At 45.7% G+C, this 18,264-nt stretch overlaps 1 protein-coding gene across 1 annotated transcript in view; it reads left to right on the top strand.

The window, feature by feature from the left end:
* The window catches only part of LOC147015483 (fibrillin-2-like), a 269,758-nt gene that overhangs the window by 168,035 nt on the left and 83,459 nt on the right, over window positions 1-18,264 (top strand). The window contains exon 39 of the mRNA XM_085850274.1: window positions 9,509-9,634. Within this exon, the coding sequence (XP_085706400.1) occupies window positions 9,509-9,634 (126 nt within the window). The remainder of the gene's footprint in view (window positions 1-9,508; window positions 9,635-18,264) is intronic.

The following is an 18,264-nucleotide window of genomic DNA, read 5'->3' as shown; positions in this document are numbered from 1 at the left end:
GGGACCAACATTCATCTTCTCCTCTAAACTGTAATTATAAACAGAAACTCCTTGTTCAGTCAAAATGTGATCCTCATCTCACTTGATGTTTATGTTGTTTATTAAGATGGCTGATTCTTACAGCATTCACTTTCATTGCCGTTTAAATTATTTACAACAGTAATACTGTATACCGATGTCCTTGATCTTCCCCATGCATACTCTACAACCAATCAACTTTCAGGTACAACAGTTCTGATGTATCCATAAGCCATTTATGTAATATTTCTTCGCTCTTCCCCACTTTTATTGTCTCCATTGCCACCATTTTTTATTTTCAATGCATGCATTAAATATACCAGCAGAGCCTGGTGTTAGCTTAGTGGTTAGGGTGGTGGCTTGGGATCCTAGAGTCCTGAGTTCAAACCCCGTTGGCCGCTGTATTAATACACCAGGGGGTTAGCTCAGCCTGACATCCCTCTAAGGTTGGTGAAATGAGTACCAGTGTGTACTGGTAGAGGGGCACTGCATCAGCGACACAGTTGCACTTCCAAGAAGTGATAGCTACCCTGGCAGCTAAGCTGCCATACGCAAGAAGAAGAAGAAGAAGAAGAAGAAGAAGAAGAAGAAGAATATACCAGCACACACCAGAGACCTATACTCCTGCCTGCCTGCCTGCGGTTAATTGACGTGCCTGCGGTGAGAGATTGAGAGACCCAAAGACTCAGCTTCATCGCGGGAGAGTCCAATGATCCTAAATGCCTCGGTTTCCACAGCATGAAGCAGAGAAATGTGTGAGGCAGGAGCACCAGTGAGAGGGGAGAGCAACACTCCATTAGGCTGTGGATGAAAGCTTTGTATGTGGTCCGGAGCACAGGTGTGCTCACAAGGAAGGATTTTGCACAACGGAGGATGCGCATTCGGCGACTGGCTTTGGAGGACAGCTTGGAAATGTCGCCTTCCCAGGAGGGATCATGGCAAATAGTGAGACCCAGAAACTTTAATGAAAGGATTTCTTCAAATGGGAGGGGGTGAACCAGATGGTGCTTTCATAGAGACAGAGTGAGAGTGTGAGATTTTTTTTTTTTGTATACCTTGTCGAGGCTCGTATGAGAGCGAACACACAACGCACATCAAGGGGGCATGAGACAGGAGGGGAGGGAGTGGGAAGGACAAAATAGTGGGGAACAGAGATATTTGGAGATCTGTGGAAGGGAGAGGGATGGGACGGGGAACATGGGGAATACAAGATGGACATTACAGGGACTTTCAGGAAGGAAAGCAGGGAATTTGAAGGAGGTGGGCTTGGGTGGATTATCGGGGGTAGAAAAGATCGAGGATTTGGATGGGGGATGATAAGAAGTGGTGGTGAACAGCTGTTTTGAAGGCCTAGAGGGAAGAATGGGAATGAATGGAGTGAGGGAGTTTATTCCAAAGGTGGGAAAAAAGAGGAATGAAAGAGTGAAATGAGCAGTGATTCGTGATTTTGGTAGTTTTACCAGAAGGGGGTTGTTGGCGGACCTTGAGCGCCCTGCGGAAATGTGATGGGGACAAGTTGCAGAGAGAGCAGCGGGGCGGGCTGGAGAGGAGATGGTTGAAGACAGAAAGACCACTGACCAACCTGCATTGATTGAGTGAGAGGTCCAAAGACTCAGCCTCATTGCGGGAGATGCCAATGATCCGAAATGCCTTGGTTTCTACAGCGTGAAGCCGAAAAAGGTGTGAGGCAGGAGCACCAGCCCAAAGGGGAGAGCAGTACTCCATCAGGCTGTGGACAAAAGCTTTGTAAGTGGTCAGGAGCTAAGGTGGGCCGAGGAAGGACCTTGCACGATGGAGGATTCCCAGTCGGCGACTGGCTTTTGAGGCGAGGTTTGAAATGTAGCTTTCCCAGGAAAGGTCATGGCAGATAGTGAGACGCAGAAGCTTGAAAGAAAAGACTTCTTCCAGAGGATTGTTGAGAAAGTGGATGGGGGGGTTTTCTAAACGGTTCTTTCGAAGATACATAGTGAGAGTGTGAGATTTGTCTGGATTGAAAGACATGTTCCACGTGTTGGACCAGTTTGTGATTTTATCCAGATCTGCAGTGAGCGAAGAAGCTGCTGCTCGCCGTTCTGAGGGATGACAGATGGTACGGCAGAGGGTGGAGTCATCAGCAAAGAGATATAGAGGATTTTCCAGAGAGTCGGAGAGATCATTGATGAAAACCAGAAAAAGAACAGGGCCCAGAACGCTACCTTGAGGAACTCCAGCCTGCACAGGAAGAGGGGATGAAAGAACTCCATTTAGGGCCACAGGTTGACTGCAACAGGAGAGGAAGTCTGCGACCCAGGAGTGGAGATGTCCTTGGATGCAATAGGAAGAAAGTTTGGTGAGCAGGGCGGGGTGCCAGACCATACCGAAAGGACACAATATGTCTAGGGAGATGGCTCTGACCTCATGTCTGTCATTGAGGACCTCCATCCATTGTTGGGAAAGCAGAAGCAGCAACTCCTGGGTAGAGTGACCTGTTCTGAATCCAAATTGATAATCGGAAATCAAGCCATTGGAGAAACGGAAGGATTTTATGTTGGAAGCGATGATGGATTCCATGACCTTGCTGATGATTGGGAGAAGGCTGATTGGTCTATAGTTGCAGGGATCAGTTTTTCACCTTCATTATGCAGAGCGGTAATGTTTACTGATTTCCAAGCATATGGCAGATGACCTTGAGTAAGCGAGAGGGTGAATATACCAGAGAGAGGGTGAGTAAGAGCAGCAGAGCAGGTTTTTAGAATATCAGCACTGATGCCATCTGGGCTGGTTGCAGAATCTGAGTCGAGGTTTGAAAGCAAGTTCTCCACTTTGTCAGGAGAAAAATACTCGGAGTCCAGGAAGGCTGGGTTTGACTGGATAATGTGGATACAGAAAGCAATGGGTTTGGGACACAATATTTCGAGGAAAGCACAGAGTTTAGGCATTTAGCCTTTTCACGTGCAGCATCAGCTGTGCAACCATTTGAGGTAAGGGATGGTGGGAGAACCAAATCCCAAACCATTTGAGATGGTGGGGGAACATACATCAGAAGCAGACATAACTAGATGCCACCAGGATTTGTAGGAGGGAGACAGGTTTGAGAGTTCAGACTTGAGATTGGAAAGATGTCGTTTCCTGGCTCTCCTAACAGTAGACAAACACTTGTTCCAAGCTTCTTGTGGAAGGAAATGACATAGCCTTCAGTTGGATTAGTCTTTCACGAGGTGAAGGAAAGTTGTTTTTGGACAACTGCCTCGCCGCAAGCTTCAGTGCACCAAGGGCGGGAGGAAGGGTGGGACAACTGAAGACGAAATGGGATCAATCTCTGCATGAGAGAGAGCAAATTTCTTTGAAAGAATTCCCAGGATGAGATGATGTCGGAGAGAGTAGAATTGGGAGACCAGTCGAGAAGTTTGATGGCTGCTTGAAGTCCCAGCCAGTCGGCCTGAGTGAAATGCCAGACTTGTTGGTGCTGAGGTGGTTCTCTAATAATGGCCAGAAAGATGTCCACTTTAACAAGCATATGCTCGGATGACCCGATTGGAGCAGAAAAAAGAACAGCAGACATTTTCTAGGAAATTGGTCAAAATCAAATCCAGAATAGATGGAGTTCCGTTGGCTGAGAACCGGGTCGGGTAGTTGACAGATTGATTGAGTCCCCATGAGCTGCAGAAATGATTTGCTGAAGTGACACGGCAGGTGAGAGAGGTACCCACACCCAGCCAACTGACATGATGACAATTGAAGTCACCACATATGAGGAAGAGAGAGTTTGGATGAGTAGATAGAAGTTGGTCGTTGTTTTCTGCTGTTTGGATGATATAAAGAAGAGGTGGGAGCGGAGGGGAAGCCGGAGCCAGAGGTGTTCATTGGGGTGTGGAGGAGTAAGGTAGTGCATGGAGAGTGAGGGATAGAGTTTTTGATAAAGAGAGCAACTCCGCCGCCAGCACGAGGCTCAGGTCTATCATACCAGAGGAGGGAGTAACCAGGGAGAGAACTGAAGGAGTCAGCGATGTCTTGAAGGAGGAAAGTTTCTGTTCAGCAGTTTATGCCTGGTTTGTCAGTGGCAACCTGTATGGAGAGTTTAGTCAGGTTAGAGCGATGGCTTCAGGTGTTTGAGTTCCACATTGTGAAGGAAAATGGAGGCGAGTACGTTTTGGGTGCAGGGTAGGGAAGGGGGTTGGCGTCAGGAAGGGCATCCGGCCATAAAAACATCGCCTCAAAAGGAAACCATGATGAGTACAACTGATGGGCAGGGTAAAGCCCGAAGTACCCCGTGGGGGTCCTCACCCCCTCTCGTTAAAACTCAAGGTGGGGAACCCGATCGAAGCAAGGGAGGAAATTTTTCCATTTATGATGACCAATCGTCTGATGCCCCATGTGGAGATCGGTTTCTGAGGTTTGGTACATGGAATGTAGGGACAATGACAGGGAGATCTGGAGAAGTGGTTGAAACATTGGTCAGAAGAAGAGTGGACATATGTTGTGTGCAGAAGACACGGTGGAAGGGAAGTGGTGTGAGAATGGTGAAGGGAAGGCAGGGGCAGAAGTACAAGTTTATGTGGCAAGGGTGCCCAGAAGGCGTGCATGGTGTTGGTGTCATGTTTTCTGAGGAGTTTGAAGACAGTGTAGTGAGTGTGACTAGAGTGAGTGAAAGGTTGATGATGGTGAGAATTGTGATCGGAAATCTCTTGGTGAACGTCATCTCGGGATATGCCCCACAGGTCGGTCGAAGCGATGAAGAGAAGAACATGTTCTGGTGTGCGATGGAGAAGTTGATGGAAAATGTGAAAGATGAGGAAGTTGTTGTGGTTGGAGGAGACTTGAATGGACATGTGGGAAGGAGTCCAGACGGTTTTGAGGGAGTCCATGGGGGTTATGGATATGGTGTGAGAAATGGAGAAGGTGAAAGGATCTTGGAGTTTGCTGATGGAGCTGATTTGTTGATCTGTAATACTCAATTCCAGAAAGCGGATAATAAGCTTATTACATACACGTCAGGTGGGTCGACGACAACCATTGACTACTTGATGGTGCGTCAGCGAGATAGGGGAAACCTCCGGGACACAAAGATGATCCCAGGGGAGGAGACTGTTTCGCAGCACCACCTGGTTGTCTGCGATATAAGGGTGAAAGGTGCGTGGAGAATTCGGCGGGTGAAGTACCAACCGAGGATGAAGGTGTGGAGGTTAAAAGAGGCGACAGTGAAGGAAGCATTAAGAAAGAGGCTGAGTATGGTTGAAGATGATGTGGTTGAGCTTGAAAGTGGTTGGATGTCAATGAAAGATAGTCTATTGGGAGCCGTTGGTGGGGTATGTGGATGGACAGAAGGACCACCGAGGCACTCGGAAACATGGTGGTGGGATGATGAAGTTGGAAAGACGATTGAAGAGAAGAGGAAGAAGTTCAAGGAATGGCAAAAGTCAAAGGATACGGTGGAAGAAGAGGCTGCACATGAAAGTTATAAGGAAGCCAAGAAGGCTGCAAAGAAAGAGGTTGCAAAGGCGCAGGAGGCCCATAGGAAAATGTTTGGAGAACGCTTGGATTCGGAGGAGGGTAAGAGAGCGGTATTCAGGATCGCAAAGCAGATAGCGAGAGAGAGATTTGATGTGACGGGGGTGAGTTGCTTGAAGGATGAAGTGGGACAAATTGTTGTGGATTCAGATGGAATTAAAGGAAGATGGAAGAGATATATGGAAAGGCTGTTGAATGTAGAAAATGAATGGGATAGCAACATCGAGAGTAACCCAGTTTTAGGACCAGCAGAGAAGATAACTGAGAAGGAAGTTGAGGAAGCTATAAGAGCAATGAAGAGTCGAAAAGCAGGAGGGCCGACGGGAGTTGTGGGAGATATGTTGAAGGCAGCGGGAAGTTGGGGTGTGAAGAGAATGACAGAGATCTGTAATCTGGTGGTGAAAGAAGGCCGCATTCCAGTGGATTGGGAACTGAGTACCCTCGTCCCTCTGTACAAGGGGAAAGGTGACCCTCTGGACTGTGGCTCCTATAGAGCAATAAAGTTATTGGAGCATGGAATGAAGGTATTGGAAAGGGTGTTGGAGAAGAGGATAAGGAAGAAGGTAAAGATTGACGAAATGCAGTTTGGATTTATGCCAGGAAGAGGAACGACAGATGCAATTTTTATTGTAAGGCAGTTGCAGGAGAAGTACATGGAGAAGAGGAAGAAGTTGTTTCTTGGGTTTGCTGATCTGGAGAAAGCATTTGATAGGGTTCCACGCGAAGTAATGACATGGGCATTGAGGAAGTTAGGAGTGGAGGAATGGTTGATCAGAGTAGTGATGGCCATGTACGAGAGAGCACGCACAGCTGTAAGGACGAAGGATGGGAACAGTGGTGAGTTTGAGGTGAGGGTAGGAGTGCACCAGGGGTCGGTACTAAGTCCACTTCTATTTGTAGTTGTGATGGAGGTGCTGGCTCGAAGGGTAAAGGAGGGTTTACCGTGGGAGCTGCTGTATGCAGATGATCTGGTGTTTATTGCAGAGAGTATGGATGGACTGAAGGAGAAGATGAACAAGTGGAAGGAATGTATGGAGGCAAAAGGTTTGAAGGTGAATATCGGAAAGACGAAGGTGATGGCAAGTGGTAAAGCATGTGGTGAGGTGGAAAGGACTGGGAAATGGCCGTGTGCTGTGTGCAGGAAGGGTGTCGGAGTGAACTCCATTCAGTGTACATTGTGTGCTGAATGGGTTCATCGAAAATGTAGTGGTGTGAGAGGGTCATTAACCAGTGTGGCAGCGACATTCAAGTGTAAGGTGTGCATCGAGGGAGCAGCAGATGAAGGAATTGTTGAGTTGGATCTTGGAGATGGTGTGAAGCTGGAAGGGGTGAAAACATTTTGCTATCTCGGAGACATGCTGAATGGAGAAGGTGGATCAGACTCTTCGACAGTTGCTAGAGTGAGATGTGCATGGAAGAAGTTTCGGGAACTGAGTGGCGTGCTGACAAAGAGGGGAGTGTCGTTGAAGCTGAAGGGAAAGGTGTATGCTACATGTGTGAGGAGTACGATGATTTATGGGAGTGAGACATGGGTACTGAACATGGAGCAGCAACAAAGGCTGGAAAGGGTGGAAATGCGAATGGTTCGGTGGATGTGTGGAGTATCGTTGAGAGAGAGGAAGACAAATGATGACTTGCGGAAGATGATGGGAATAGAGTCTGTGATGGAGGTTGTGAAGAGAAACAGGTTGAGATGGTTGGGTCATGTGTTGAGGAAGGATGAAAGTGACTGGGTGAGAGGAGTGTTGGGAATGAGTGTAGTCGGAAGTAGAGGACGGGGAAGACCGAGAAAAACTTGGCTAAATGTGGTGGAAGAGGAAATGTGGGCAAGGGGATTAAGAAGGGGAGATGCAGAAAACAGGGTAAAGTGGAGAAGAGAAGACCGCAAGGCTAACCCCCACTTTAGCGGGGAAAATGGCCTTTAAATGCGTGTGTGTGTGTGTGTGTGTGTGTGTGTGTGTGTGTGTGTGTGTGTGTGTGTGTGTGTGTGTGTGTGTGTGTGTGTGTGTGTGTGTGTGTGTGTGTGTGTGTGTGTGTGTGTGTGTGTGTGTGTGTGTGTGGGGGGGGTAGGGAAGGGGAGGAGAGGTGACGGTAGGGAAAGTTGTTAGCAGTGTGTAGTGTGTAGGAGATTGCAGAAGAGCTCGGGGAGAGGGTCGGATGGGGAGGAGGACAAAGGTCTAAGTGGTGAAGGGATGAGTCACAGTGAGGAGAAATATGACAAGGGGCAAAGGGAAATAGGAAATAGGAGATTGGAGGAGGTGGGGGAATCAGTTGGTAGAGGGAGGGTGGGGGAAGGAGGAAACTTTGTGGATATGAAGAGTGAGAGAGGGGGAGATTTTTAGGGAGAGGTGAGGGGGAGGCGAAATTGAGGGAGAATGGTCAGGGTGGAGAATTGAGGGAGACGGGTCAGGGGGAGCTTTTGAGAAGGGTCAAGTGAAAGCTTGGCGGGGGGGGGGAGAGAGAAGTTTGCTTTGAAGAGGGAGGAGGTGGCTTATTTGAGAGGGAAGGGTGAGAGGGAGAGGGAAGATGATGAGAGCAGGCACGGCCATGGGGGAGGAGAGAGAAGGGAGAGGTGCAGAGAAGGGAAGAATGAGACTGGGTAGTGGTATTGTGAAGATGGGAGTGGGTGGGGGGAGGAACAATAATTGAGGGGGGGGGCAGAGTGGGGGGTGTGATGAGATTTGAGCGGCTGGGAAGAGGTGGGGGAAGCTTTGAGAAGGGGGAGTGATGGGGGAGAGTAGAAATTGATGGGTGAAGGGAGGGATTTGAATGGAGGGGAGAGTGGGGAGATTTGGGGAGAATGGTGTGAGGGGAGAATTGAGGGAGAAAGATGTGGGATTACCTTTTGAGAGAAGTGAGGGGGATGCTTGGGGGGGTAATGAGAGTAATGATTGCCTTGAAGAGAAAGGAGGCAGCTGAATTGAAATGGAGGGATGAGAGGAAGTGGAGCTGATGAGAGCAGGCATGATCATGGGGGTGGAGGGAGAAGGGAGGGGTGGGGAGAGGGGAAAGATGAGACTGGGTAGATGTATGGTAAAGCTGGGAGCGGGTGGGGGAGGAACAATATTTGTGGGGGTGGGGAGTGAGAAGAGGGGAAGGTGTGATGAGAGGAAAGAGAGAGCATGTTTGAGATATTGAGGAGTGTACTGAATGGGAGGGTGAGATATTTGTTAGGTTGGAATGAAGCCCACAGATGTTTGAAATCCATATAGTTTGGGATACCATAGGGAGAGCTGTTATTAAAGCAGAGGGCAACGAAGAGGAGCAAAGAGAGGAGATAGGATGGGGGGCAAGATGGGAGGAGTAAGGAGGCAGTATAACAGATGAGGAGTGAGGAGGAGGAAGATTTAAGGAGGTGGGATGAATTTGCACTGAAGTTTAAAAAAAAAATAATGATTGGAAGATGAACAAGCATTGCAAAATGGGATTGAAAAAAATTGTAGGTCAGAGATTCATTTAAATACATTGGATAATGGATGGAGTCCAGCAGAAATTGAGACGATGAAGGAAGGAAGCATTGTAACAGATGGAATTTTGTGTCACGGGATGAAAGAAAGGTTGAAAATAACTCAGGTGTTTGAAGAAGAAGAATAAAAGGAAGAAGAGCACGCCAGAGAAAGGAAGTCGAAACATTTTAAGACTGTTTTTTTTTTTTTTTTGAATATTAGGGAAGAGTGAGCCAGAGTAAAGGAAGAGTTTGAAGAAAAAATCGTGAAGGTGGCTCTCCAGAAGGGGGGCTTTTTATAATGCTCTCCAGAAAGCTTTATGCAATTTCTGTCCCAATAGCATTCAGGTTCCAGTTGATATGTATTTAAACAGTATATTACAGGATGTATGAACTTAATGGAAAAAAAAAAAACTGCAGTTGGAAGTTTACTATGCTCTTTGGTCGGTGAACGAGTTTAAGATTTCAACAATCTTACCTATTTTCATAAAGCATTTGTCAATCATAAAATACTTTTCTTTTTTTGTCAAAATTAACTTTTCCCCTGTTCCGTTTCAGATGCTGATGAGTGTGCCAACTTCCCAACGATCTGTGGTCCAGGGACATGTCAAAACACAATTGGAAGTTACATATGTGTTTGTCCTCCTGACTACATGCAGATCAATGGTGGACATGACTGCATGGGTGAGGCATGTTTGCCCTTTTGTCCTGTGAGTAGCACTATGGCTCAGCAATTGCACAGTAGGTGTGAACATGGCCAGTGCTGTGAACATGTTTCTTCAAGACTATCCCATTCTGTTTGGTAAATTTATTGTAGAAAGTCTTTTATTAGTCCTGCATAAAATGAAGTTAATTTTTTTGAATTGCTGTGGAAATAATAATAATAATAATAATAATAATAATAATAATAATAATAACTAGAAGGGCACTTGGTAGAGCGGATACCTCTGCCACGCAAAGCCTGATCCACGAGAACATATCGGGCCCAATACATTTTTGAAATATCATGCTAAACAGTACTATAGCGTTTTTGGCCCCATCTCTCAATAGCGAGGAATCACTTTTAAAATTAAATAATTACCGTATCCAGATCCAGATTCAGATCTTCACCAAAATCGAAACATTTCTTCCTTGTCATATACCCAACCTCTCTACCAAGATTAATCTGAATCCGTCAGCAATTTTATGAGAATTTTGCTATATACACAGATGCCAACCCTCCCGATTTCATCGGGAGGCTTCCGAAAATTCACCCAAACTCCCGCCCTTACGATCACTATCCTTATCCTCCCGAAATTTTGATATTTTTGCACTGTTCACTAATCAGAATGTACTAGTATGAGAATTGAATGAAAAGCATCGTCTGCTACGTATAGCATGTGGTAACTCCATAACGTTCGCTGCTACCAAATTGTACGTAAAAAATTGCAAATTCAAATGAGGAGCAGCGAAACATTGGGTCTGGATCTCGCTTATGCGATCATGCACTGAGATTTAGTGCATGCGGTATGTGTGCAATACAGTGCATGCGGTATGTATGCACAGTGTATATGCATGCGATACGCTCACTGCATGCAGCTGGGCCCCGTACCAGCCCGGCGGTCGCGACCACCGTGCGGTGTTTAACAGCCGCTAGAGTTCTACGAGTCGCGCTGCAGCTGTGGAACATCGACTTCGAAGTTACCGATGCTTCAAGCCCTCGATGTTGATTACGAAATGGCAGAAAAGAAGCTTACGAAGACCAAGAAATGGTCTCAGAAGTACAAGACCGAATACAGTCTCCAATACCCGTGTATTCGAAAGTCTGAAAAAGGAATTCATCATGCGTATTGTACAGGATGCAGCGTTGATATTTCAGTTGAGCACAGAGGTCGCGATGATATTCGGAAGCACGTTGGAAGCAAACGGCACACAGACATTGCAAAGGAGAGATCTTCGAGCACGAGTACCGGTACACTTCTGAATTATTTCACCAAACAAGGGACAAGCGAGGAAGAGGATGTTACCCGAGCGGAACTTCTCTTTAGTGGATTTATTGTGGAACATAACTTGCCCATATCAGTCTCAGATCATGCTGGACCTCTATTTCAAAAGATGTTTCCAGATTCAAAAGTTGCTTCAAAGTATGGATGTGCAAGAACAAAAACTTCAGCAATAATTGGTGAGTTGTCAAATGTTACTGCTTCATCTATTGCCGATATTGCTAGACTAGCTCCATTTAGCCTAGCTACAGACAGTAGCAATGACAGTGGTGAGGCCCAGCTATATCCTGTCCTGATTTCGTACTATGACAACAGTGCTGGGATTGTGAAGCAAGGTTTGCTAAGTTTTCCTGCGTGCAAACAAGATTCCACTGGAGAAAACATTTTCAAACTGCTTGATCATGAGTTCAGTGACAGGAAAATTCCGTGGGGAAATTGTGTTTCCTTTTGTGCTGATAATGCCTCTGTCATGGTGGGCAAGCACAAAGGAGTCGCTGCTTATATCCACAAACAAAATCCAGAGTGCTACATCATGGGATGCCCTTGCCATATGATGCACAATACAGCCAAGAAGGCGGCTCAGGCCTTACCCATTGAATTAGATGACTTTCTCATCGATATTTACTACTACTTGGACAAAAGTAGTAAACGCGTCAAAGGAGTGAAAGCACTGCAAGAACTCTGTGATGCCCCGACACACAAGATTCTGAAGCATGTCGCAACAAGGTGGCTGTCCCTTGGTCAGTGCCTAGACAGGCTGATTGAACAGTGGGAGCCACTTCGCCTCTTCTTCAAAGAAGAAGTACGAAGAAAAATGCAACCAACTGTAGCCAAGACTCTAACAACGAGCAAGAAGGACGGCACTGTATCTACTGCCAGTACTGGCACTGCAGGATCAAGCACTCGTGGAGCAGCATTCACCACTACCACTGCAGTATCTGCTGCGAAGAAGACAGCAGGGACAGCACCAAAACCAATGCTGAGAGCAGGTAGCATCACCGGCCCTTCATCACGTTCATCTACAAAGCAGATCCCTTCAGAGTCGAGAAAGACTGTGATAGTCCCATCTACAGGCAAAGAAGGACCCAAGTTAAGTTCTGCTTTTGCCAAATCACTTGATAGAAGCTCAGCAAAACCTTCGAATCAGAGGTCTTCTTCCTTGGCTGCACCTACCTCAAGCTCTCTCCTCAAATGTAAAATTGGATCTGGTACTACGAGTCTGACCTCTTCTGCTGGCAGTAAACGCAAGTGTGATCGCCCTGCGGCTAAGTGTACTACGAGTTCTACAACTAAAAGCGCATCTTCCTCAAACACTGTGCAGGAATCTAGAGAAAAACGTGTCAACAGGATGTTCTTGTCTCCACAAACAAAACTCTATTGTTTCTTCCTTCGATATGCTAACAAGCTTTTTGAGAAGGGGAATCTTCTGCTCCAAAGAGACGAACCCTGTATTCATCTCCTGCACGGAGAATTGAATGGTCTTCTGAAAGATATCTTCGTACGGTTTTGAAACCATCGGTGTCATCGGTTGCTCTGGTAAATGTACCCTTCTCTGACAGACATCATCAGAAGAATGATGAGGACCTCATGATTGGGAACGATGCCAAACTGTAAATAAGGGAACAAAGGAGTCTCAAGAAATCCACCTTCACTCTGAGTGGGTCAGACATCCAAGGTTTCTTCAGTGCAGTTCGCTCATATTATGTGAAAGCCTGCAATTACATCTTCAAAACCTGGCCGCTAGATGATGAATTAGCCAAGCATGCTCAGGTGCTGGATGTTAAGCTACACCAAGAAGTGGGGTTTGACTGTGTGGAGTTTTTCATCAAGAAATTCCCCTGTCTGTTCAGTGGCGGTGATAGTGACATAGACAGTGTTGAGAGTGAATTCGCTCACTACCAGGCAGACACCTCCATAGCTACAATTGCTACTGAGACAGTGAGAGTGGATGAGCAGTGGCATCGGATTTCACAGCTCACAGATCCCTGCACTGGTGCCAAGAAGTATCCTAATTTGAGCAAAGTGATGAAGGGAATCTTGGTCATTCCTCATTCGAACGCATCATGTGAGCGGGCACTCAGTCTTGTACGGAAGAATCATACTGAATTTCGTCCCAATTTGAGTGTCAAAACCCTGGAAGCTCTCTTAATTGAAAAACTAGCTCATAGCACCCCTTGCTACCAGAGAGAATACAGCAAAGACATAATCAGAAGGGCTAAAAGAGCCACACAGCTGGCACTCAGCAAAGCTGCCATGGAAAAAGCAAGCAGCAGTAGTACCAGCCAGTAAGGTAAGAAAAATATTGCTTCTTTTGTGCTTTTTGTTAATCTTTGATTGTCCCCTAACTTACTAATATTAACATACATGTAACATTAAAAAGTGCACAATTTTCCCCTTTTTTTGTTCAAAAAGTGGGAATTCTTAACATGTTAAATGCTCCAAAATAGGGCTCAGAGGGCACTAGAGAGCGTCTAGAACCCCAGAGCTTCCAGGGCCCTAAGGCGGGCCCTGGACCCCGCCGCAAGGGTCGAGCGCTCCACGCTCGAGATGTGCGCTTCGCGCACATTATTTGGTGTCGGTTGCAAATCCTCCCTAATTCTGATTTCCAAAAGTTGGCATCTCTGTAGTTTGGCCCCATCTCTAAATGGTGAATAATTACTTTTTAAATTATCAGATCCGGATCTGGATCTTCACCAAAATTCTTGTCACACACTTCTTCCTTGTCACACACCAAAGGTGTGCACCAACTTCCATCCGAATCCGTGCATAACTTTTTTGAGATATCGTGCTGTATATCATTTTTGGCCCCATCTATCAATGGTGAAGCATCACTTAAAAAATTACAGTTGCAGGATCCGGATCCAGATCTTTACCAAAATCTAAACAATTCGTCTTTGTCACACAACGAACCTGTCCACAGAATTTCATCCAGATCCGTCCACAAATTTTTGAGATATCCTGCACATAAATAAACAAACAGACAAACAAGCCAGTAGGCGACATGGGTGGTCGCTACATAATTGCGTACTCGTCATCCAGTTTTTGGCGGATCGTGCTGAAATTTTTTGACAAATAGGTTGATTATAGTGTGCATAAAAGCACAGAAGCCGATTTTTGATTTTCGAAAAAAATATATAAATATATTTTTCGGATTTTTTCAAAAATTTCAAAGTCCCGTTGCTAGGCAACGGTGGCATTCATAGCAACGGTGCTCAAAACATACAACTAGATCCTGGTATGAACCTACCAGTCAAGTTTCATCAAAATCGGTTGACTCCTCTGGCCTCCAGAGGTGTCCATTACATGCATCCAGACAGATGGAAAACCTGCTAATAACGGTAGTCTAAAGCGACCATCCAACAAACAAATAAGAAGACGTCATGCAGAGCACGACACTTGCAAAATCCATAAAACAAATTTGACCTCAAAAATAATTGGTGGTTGAATTTAATGACCAATTATGCAACTCCTCTTCGAATTTAAAGTCAATCGGATGAAAATTGACAATCTTAGAAATTCAGCCTATGTTGTCCTTTTGGCCGATGTTGATCTCAAAAATAATTGTCTGTTTGAATTCAATGACCTGAAATATAAATCCTCTTCAAATTTCAAGTCAATCGGATGAAAATTGAGGATTTTAGAAATACCACCCCAGTTGTTGACCTTGGGCCTATGTTGACCTTTTGACGTTTTGACCCCAAAAACAATAGGCTTATTCCTCGTGACAAACTCTACCATGTGTTGAAGTTTCATGGAGATCGGTTTGAAATTACAACCTGCAGGTGACAGACAGACAGACAGACAGACAGACAGTGGATGGATACCATTGATCATTCAATGGATACCATTGACCAGAGTCGCAGGGCCAGGCTGAATGGCAAAGCTAAGCTGTTCAGGGAGCTGAGGCGTAAAACTGTACGTACGCTATGGGTGGACAAGGAGGCCTATGTGTGAGGAATCTGTGAGGGGGTAGAGCATCACCTGTGGTCAAGGGATTCTCATCCTACTAACAGGGGAATTCGCACATTGCATTCATCCAAGCCCATCCCTTGGTGTACTGCAGTTAGAGCAGAGGGTGGTAGGCTCTTGACAGAGGAGTCCGAAGTGAAGGCCCGCTGGGCCTGTTACTTTGAGCGGTTCTACCAGGCTGATCGCCACCTGTCGAGTTGGACATCAGGGGTGTTACAATCCCTGTTGCTGACCCTCCAATCAACTGTGGTCCAACTTTGCTTGTGGAAACACAGGCTGCGGTGAACCGGTTGAAATGGGGCAAAGTTCCAGGAGTCTGGGGAATCCATGATGAACTTCTCGAGGATGGTGAAAATGTTGCACTCATGTCGTTGCATGCAGTTCTGTGCTCCACCTGGAACACAGGCATCATCCCAACTGATTGGAAGAGGGGCCTTATTGTCCCTCTCTGGAAAGGGAAGGGTGATCGCCAAGACTGCAACAACTACCGATGGGTGACGCTGCTCTCTGTGCCCGGCAAGGTCTTTGCTCGGATAATTCTTGATAGGGTTCGCCACCATCTCCTTGAGCACCAGCGTCCAGAGCAGTCAGGCTTTACACCAAAGAGGTCAACGATTGACTGTATTCTTGCTCTTCGGGTCCTCACTGAATTCAGACGAGAGTTTCGGCAGGGGCTGCTTGCAGCTTATGTTGATCTCTGTAAAGCGTTCGATTCAGTGAATCGCGATGCCCTCTGGAGGATTCTTGGTCTTCGTGGGGGTGCCACCAAAACTGATCGATCTGATGTCTGAACTATACTCTGGCACTGTGAGTGCTGAGATGTGGTGGTACCATCTCTGACTTATTTCCATTTGTTACTGGAGTTCGTCTGGGGTGTGTCCTGCCCCCCCCACACTTTTCAGCACTTGTATGGACTGGATTCTAGGGAGGATGTCAGAGAGATCAAGCTGCTGTGCATCGTTTGGGAATGTCAAGGTCTCTGACCTTGATTTCGCAGATGATGCAGCCATCTTTGCGGAGATTTTAGATATCCTTTTGGGGGCCCTCGAGGTGCTGAATGAGGAGTTGGAGCCGCGAGGATTACGGGTTTCCTGGGTCAAAACTAAGATCCAGGCTTTTAATGACATCTTGGATGCTGCTGTCCTGTCTGTGCCTGTTTGTGGTGAGGACATTGAGGTCATGGAGAGATTCACTTACCTCGGCAGTGATATTCATGTCTCTGCTGGCTGTGAGACAGAGGTCAATAGACGTCTGAGTCAGGCCTGGGGAGTCAAGGATTCGCTGGATAATGGGGTGTGGCGCTGCCGGTACCTGTGCGGGTAGACGAAATCCGAGTCTTCAGGTCTTTGGTGCTTCCAGTCCTGCTCTATGGATGCGAGTCTTGGACTCTGATCAAGGATCTGAGACGGAGACTTAATTTCTTTCGTACCAGGTCTCTTCGGAGAATCCTTGGCTATCGCTGGTCGAACTTTGTGTCCAATGAGCGGTTGTCAGACTTTGTGTCCAATGAGCAGTTGCTGAGAGAGACTCAAATGAGATTTGTAACCTGCATTGTCCGTGATTGTCAGCTCCGGCGCAGCTGTATGGACATGTGGCTCGTTTTCCTGACACTGATCCTGCTCACGTGATTCTCTCAGTGAGGGAGTCTCGTGAGTGGAGGAGGCCAATGGGCCGACCACGTTCCACGTGGTTGCAGCAGGTTGATCGGCATCTCAAGGAGATGGGGATGAGCCAGGCATCTGCCTGGGGGATGGCCAGACGGAGGCCCCTGGAGTACCGGCGGAAAGTGGATGCAGCGATGCGCAGCTCTGGCGCATGCTCCCATACCTAACCTAACTAAGACAGACAGACAGACAGACAGAAGAACAAAATCGACTGACCAATATACTTGAAAAATCTTCAATTTTGCAAGTAACAAACGGACAGAGAGGGGTGAAAATATAACCTCCTTCACCTTCGGTGACAGAGGTAATAATAACAATAATTATTATTGTTATTGTTGTTATTATTACTAAGTTCCCTTACAAGGAACTTCAATGCAAGAGGAGGCCATTCGGCCAGTCAAGCGTATGCAATGGTTACCAACCTATGCTTATTTGTCCGTGCTCTATACTTTTTTTAAATACTGATTATCAAGCAAGGAAGCAGAACTTTTATTCTTTGGCATGACTTTGGTATGATGAATTCAACCAGCCAACATTTTAGTCTTTGGTATGACTCGGCCCTGGTCAGGTTCGAATCCGCCGAAGTCGCAGTTTCAGAGCAGATGCTCTAATCGTTACGCCACTGAGTCTGAAAAGTATTTAATGATGGAAAATGTAATACCAATAGATTCTTCCAAAATATTGTTGAATTGGAAAAGCAGTTACTGCTTATACTAAAAAAAGGACATGTTTTTCCTCTCACATAGGATTCTATAAAATGAGGGAATCATGCATGATATTTACTGCAATACAGCTGTTAACAAACTATCTGTGAAGGCAGATAGCTTTCTTAAATTCAATTATCAAACGATCTCTTTGCCACACCATGGAGATATCCAAATTCCTTGGTAGGATGTTGGTCTATTTCACTTTATGAGTCAATTTATTTACTCACAATGCTGTTTCGACTCAAATTAACTCTGGAAGAGGAAGAAGAAAAACAATGTGGTGTGAAAAATAGGCAAGGTGGGATAGTGAGGGAATTGGTGTGGATGGGGTGTTCGGGGGGGGGGGGGGGTGAGCTTTTCAGTAAAATGCATATGGTATACCATTGGATTGATTAGTAATTATCTTACACATTTATAAACCATGCAACTTGTAAGATAACAGTGGGGCATGCTTGCACACTACAAGCAACTACTCATAACTCTATATGTTTGATGATGTGGATTGTGAGAGAGCTTTATATATTTGATGAACTGCATCGGTCTTTCATTCTGCAAGCAGCTATATAACTCAAGTAAATCAAGACAGTGATTAGAATGAGCTCTTTATTTAAAAGTTTACAGCTATAAAAAATTTTCATTTACATATGGCAAAGGTTATAAAATATGAGGTAGAAGAGGAGCATGTTAGGGTGGACTAGCAACCAGTTATATTGGAAGCTCCATTGCCTTTGGTCACGTGACTTGCAGTGAGTGGAATGAGGCTGCACTGGTCAATTTTTATTGACGGATATTTTCGTTGAGTAAAATTTTCTGACGATTTGTGATTTTCCCAAGGATATTGGCTTCAAGTTACATCAATGTGTGAAATTTCAGCTTTCTACCCCATTTACAAGGAACTAAACATTTATATCAATGAGTTGTTGTAAACAGCTTTATATATATATATATATATATATATATATATATATATATATATATATATATATATATAT

The sequence above is a fragment of the Eptatretus burgeri genome, chromosome 12, assembly GCF_056783735.1.
Source record: "Eptatretus burgeri isolate ZD-2024b chromosome 12, Ebu_testis_v1, whole genome shotgun sequence".
Taxonomy (NCBI): Eukaryota; Metazoa; Chordata; class Myxini; order Myxiniformes; family Myxinidae; genus Eptatretus; species Eptatretus burgeri.
The sequence above is the reverse complement of the archived record's forward strand: the minus strand, read 5'-3'. Positions and strand labels throughout refer to the sequence as shown.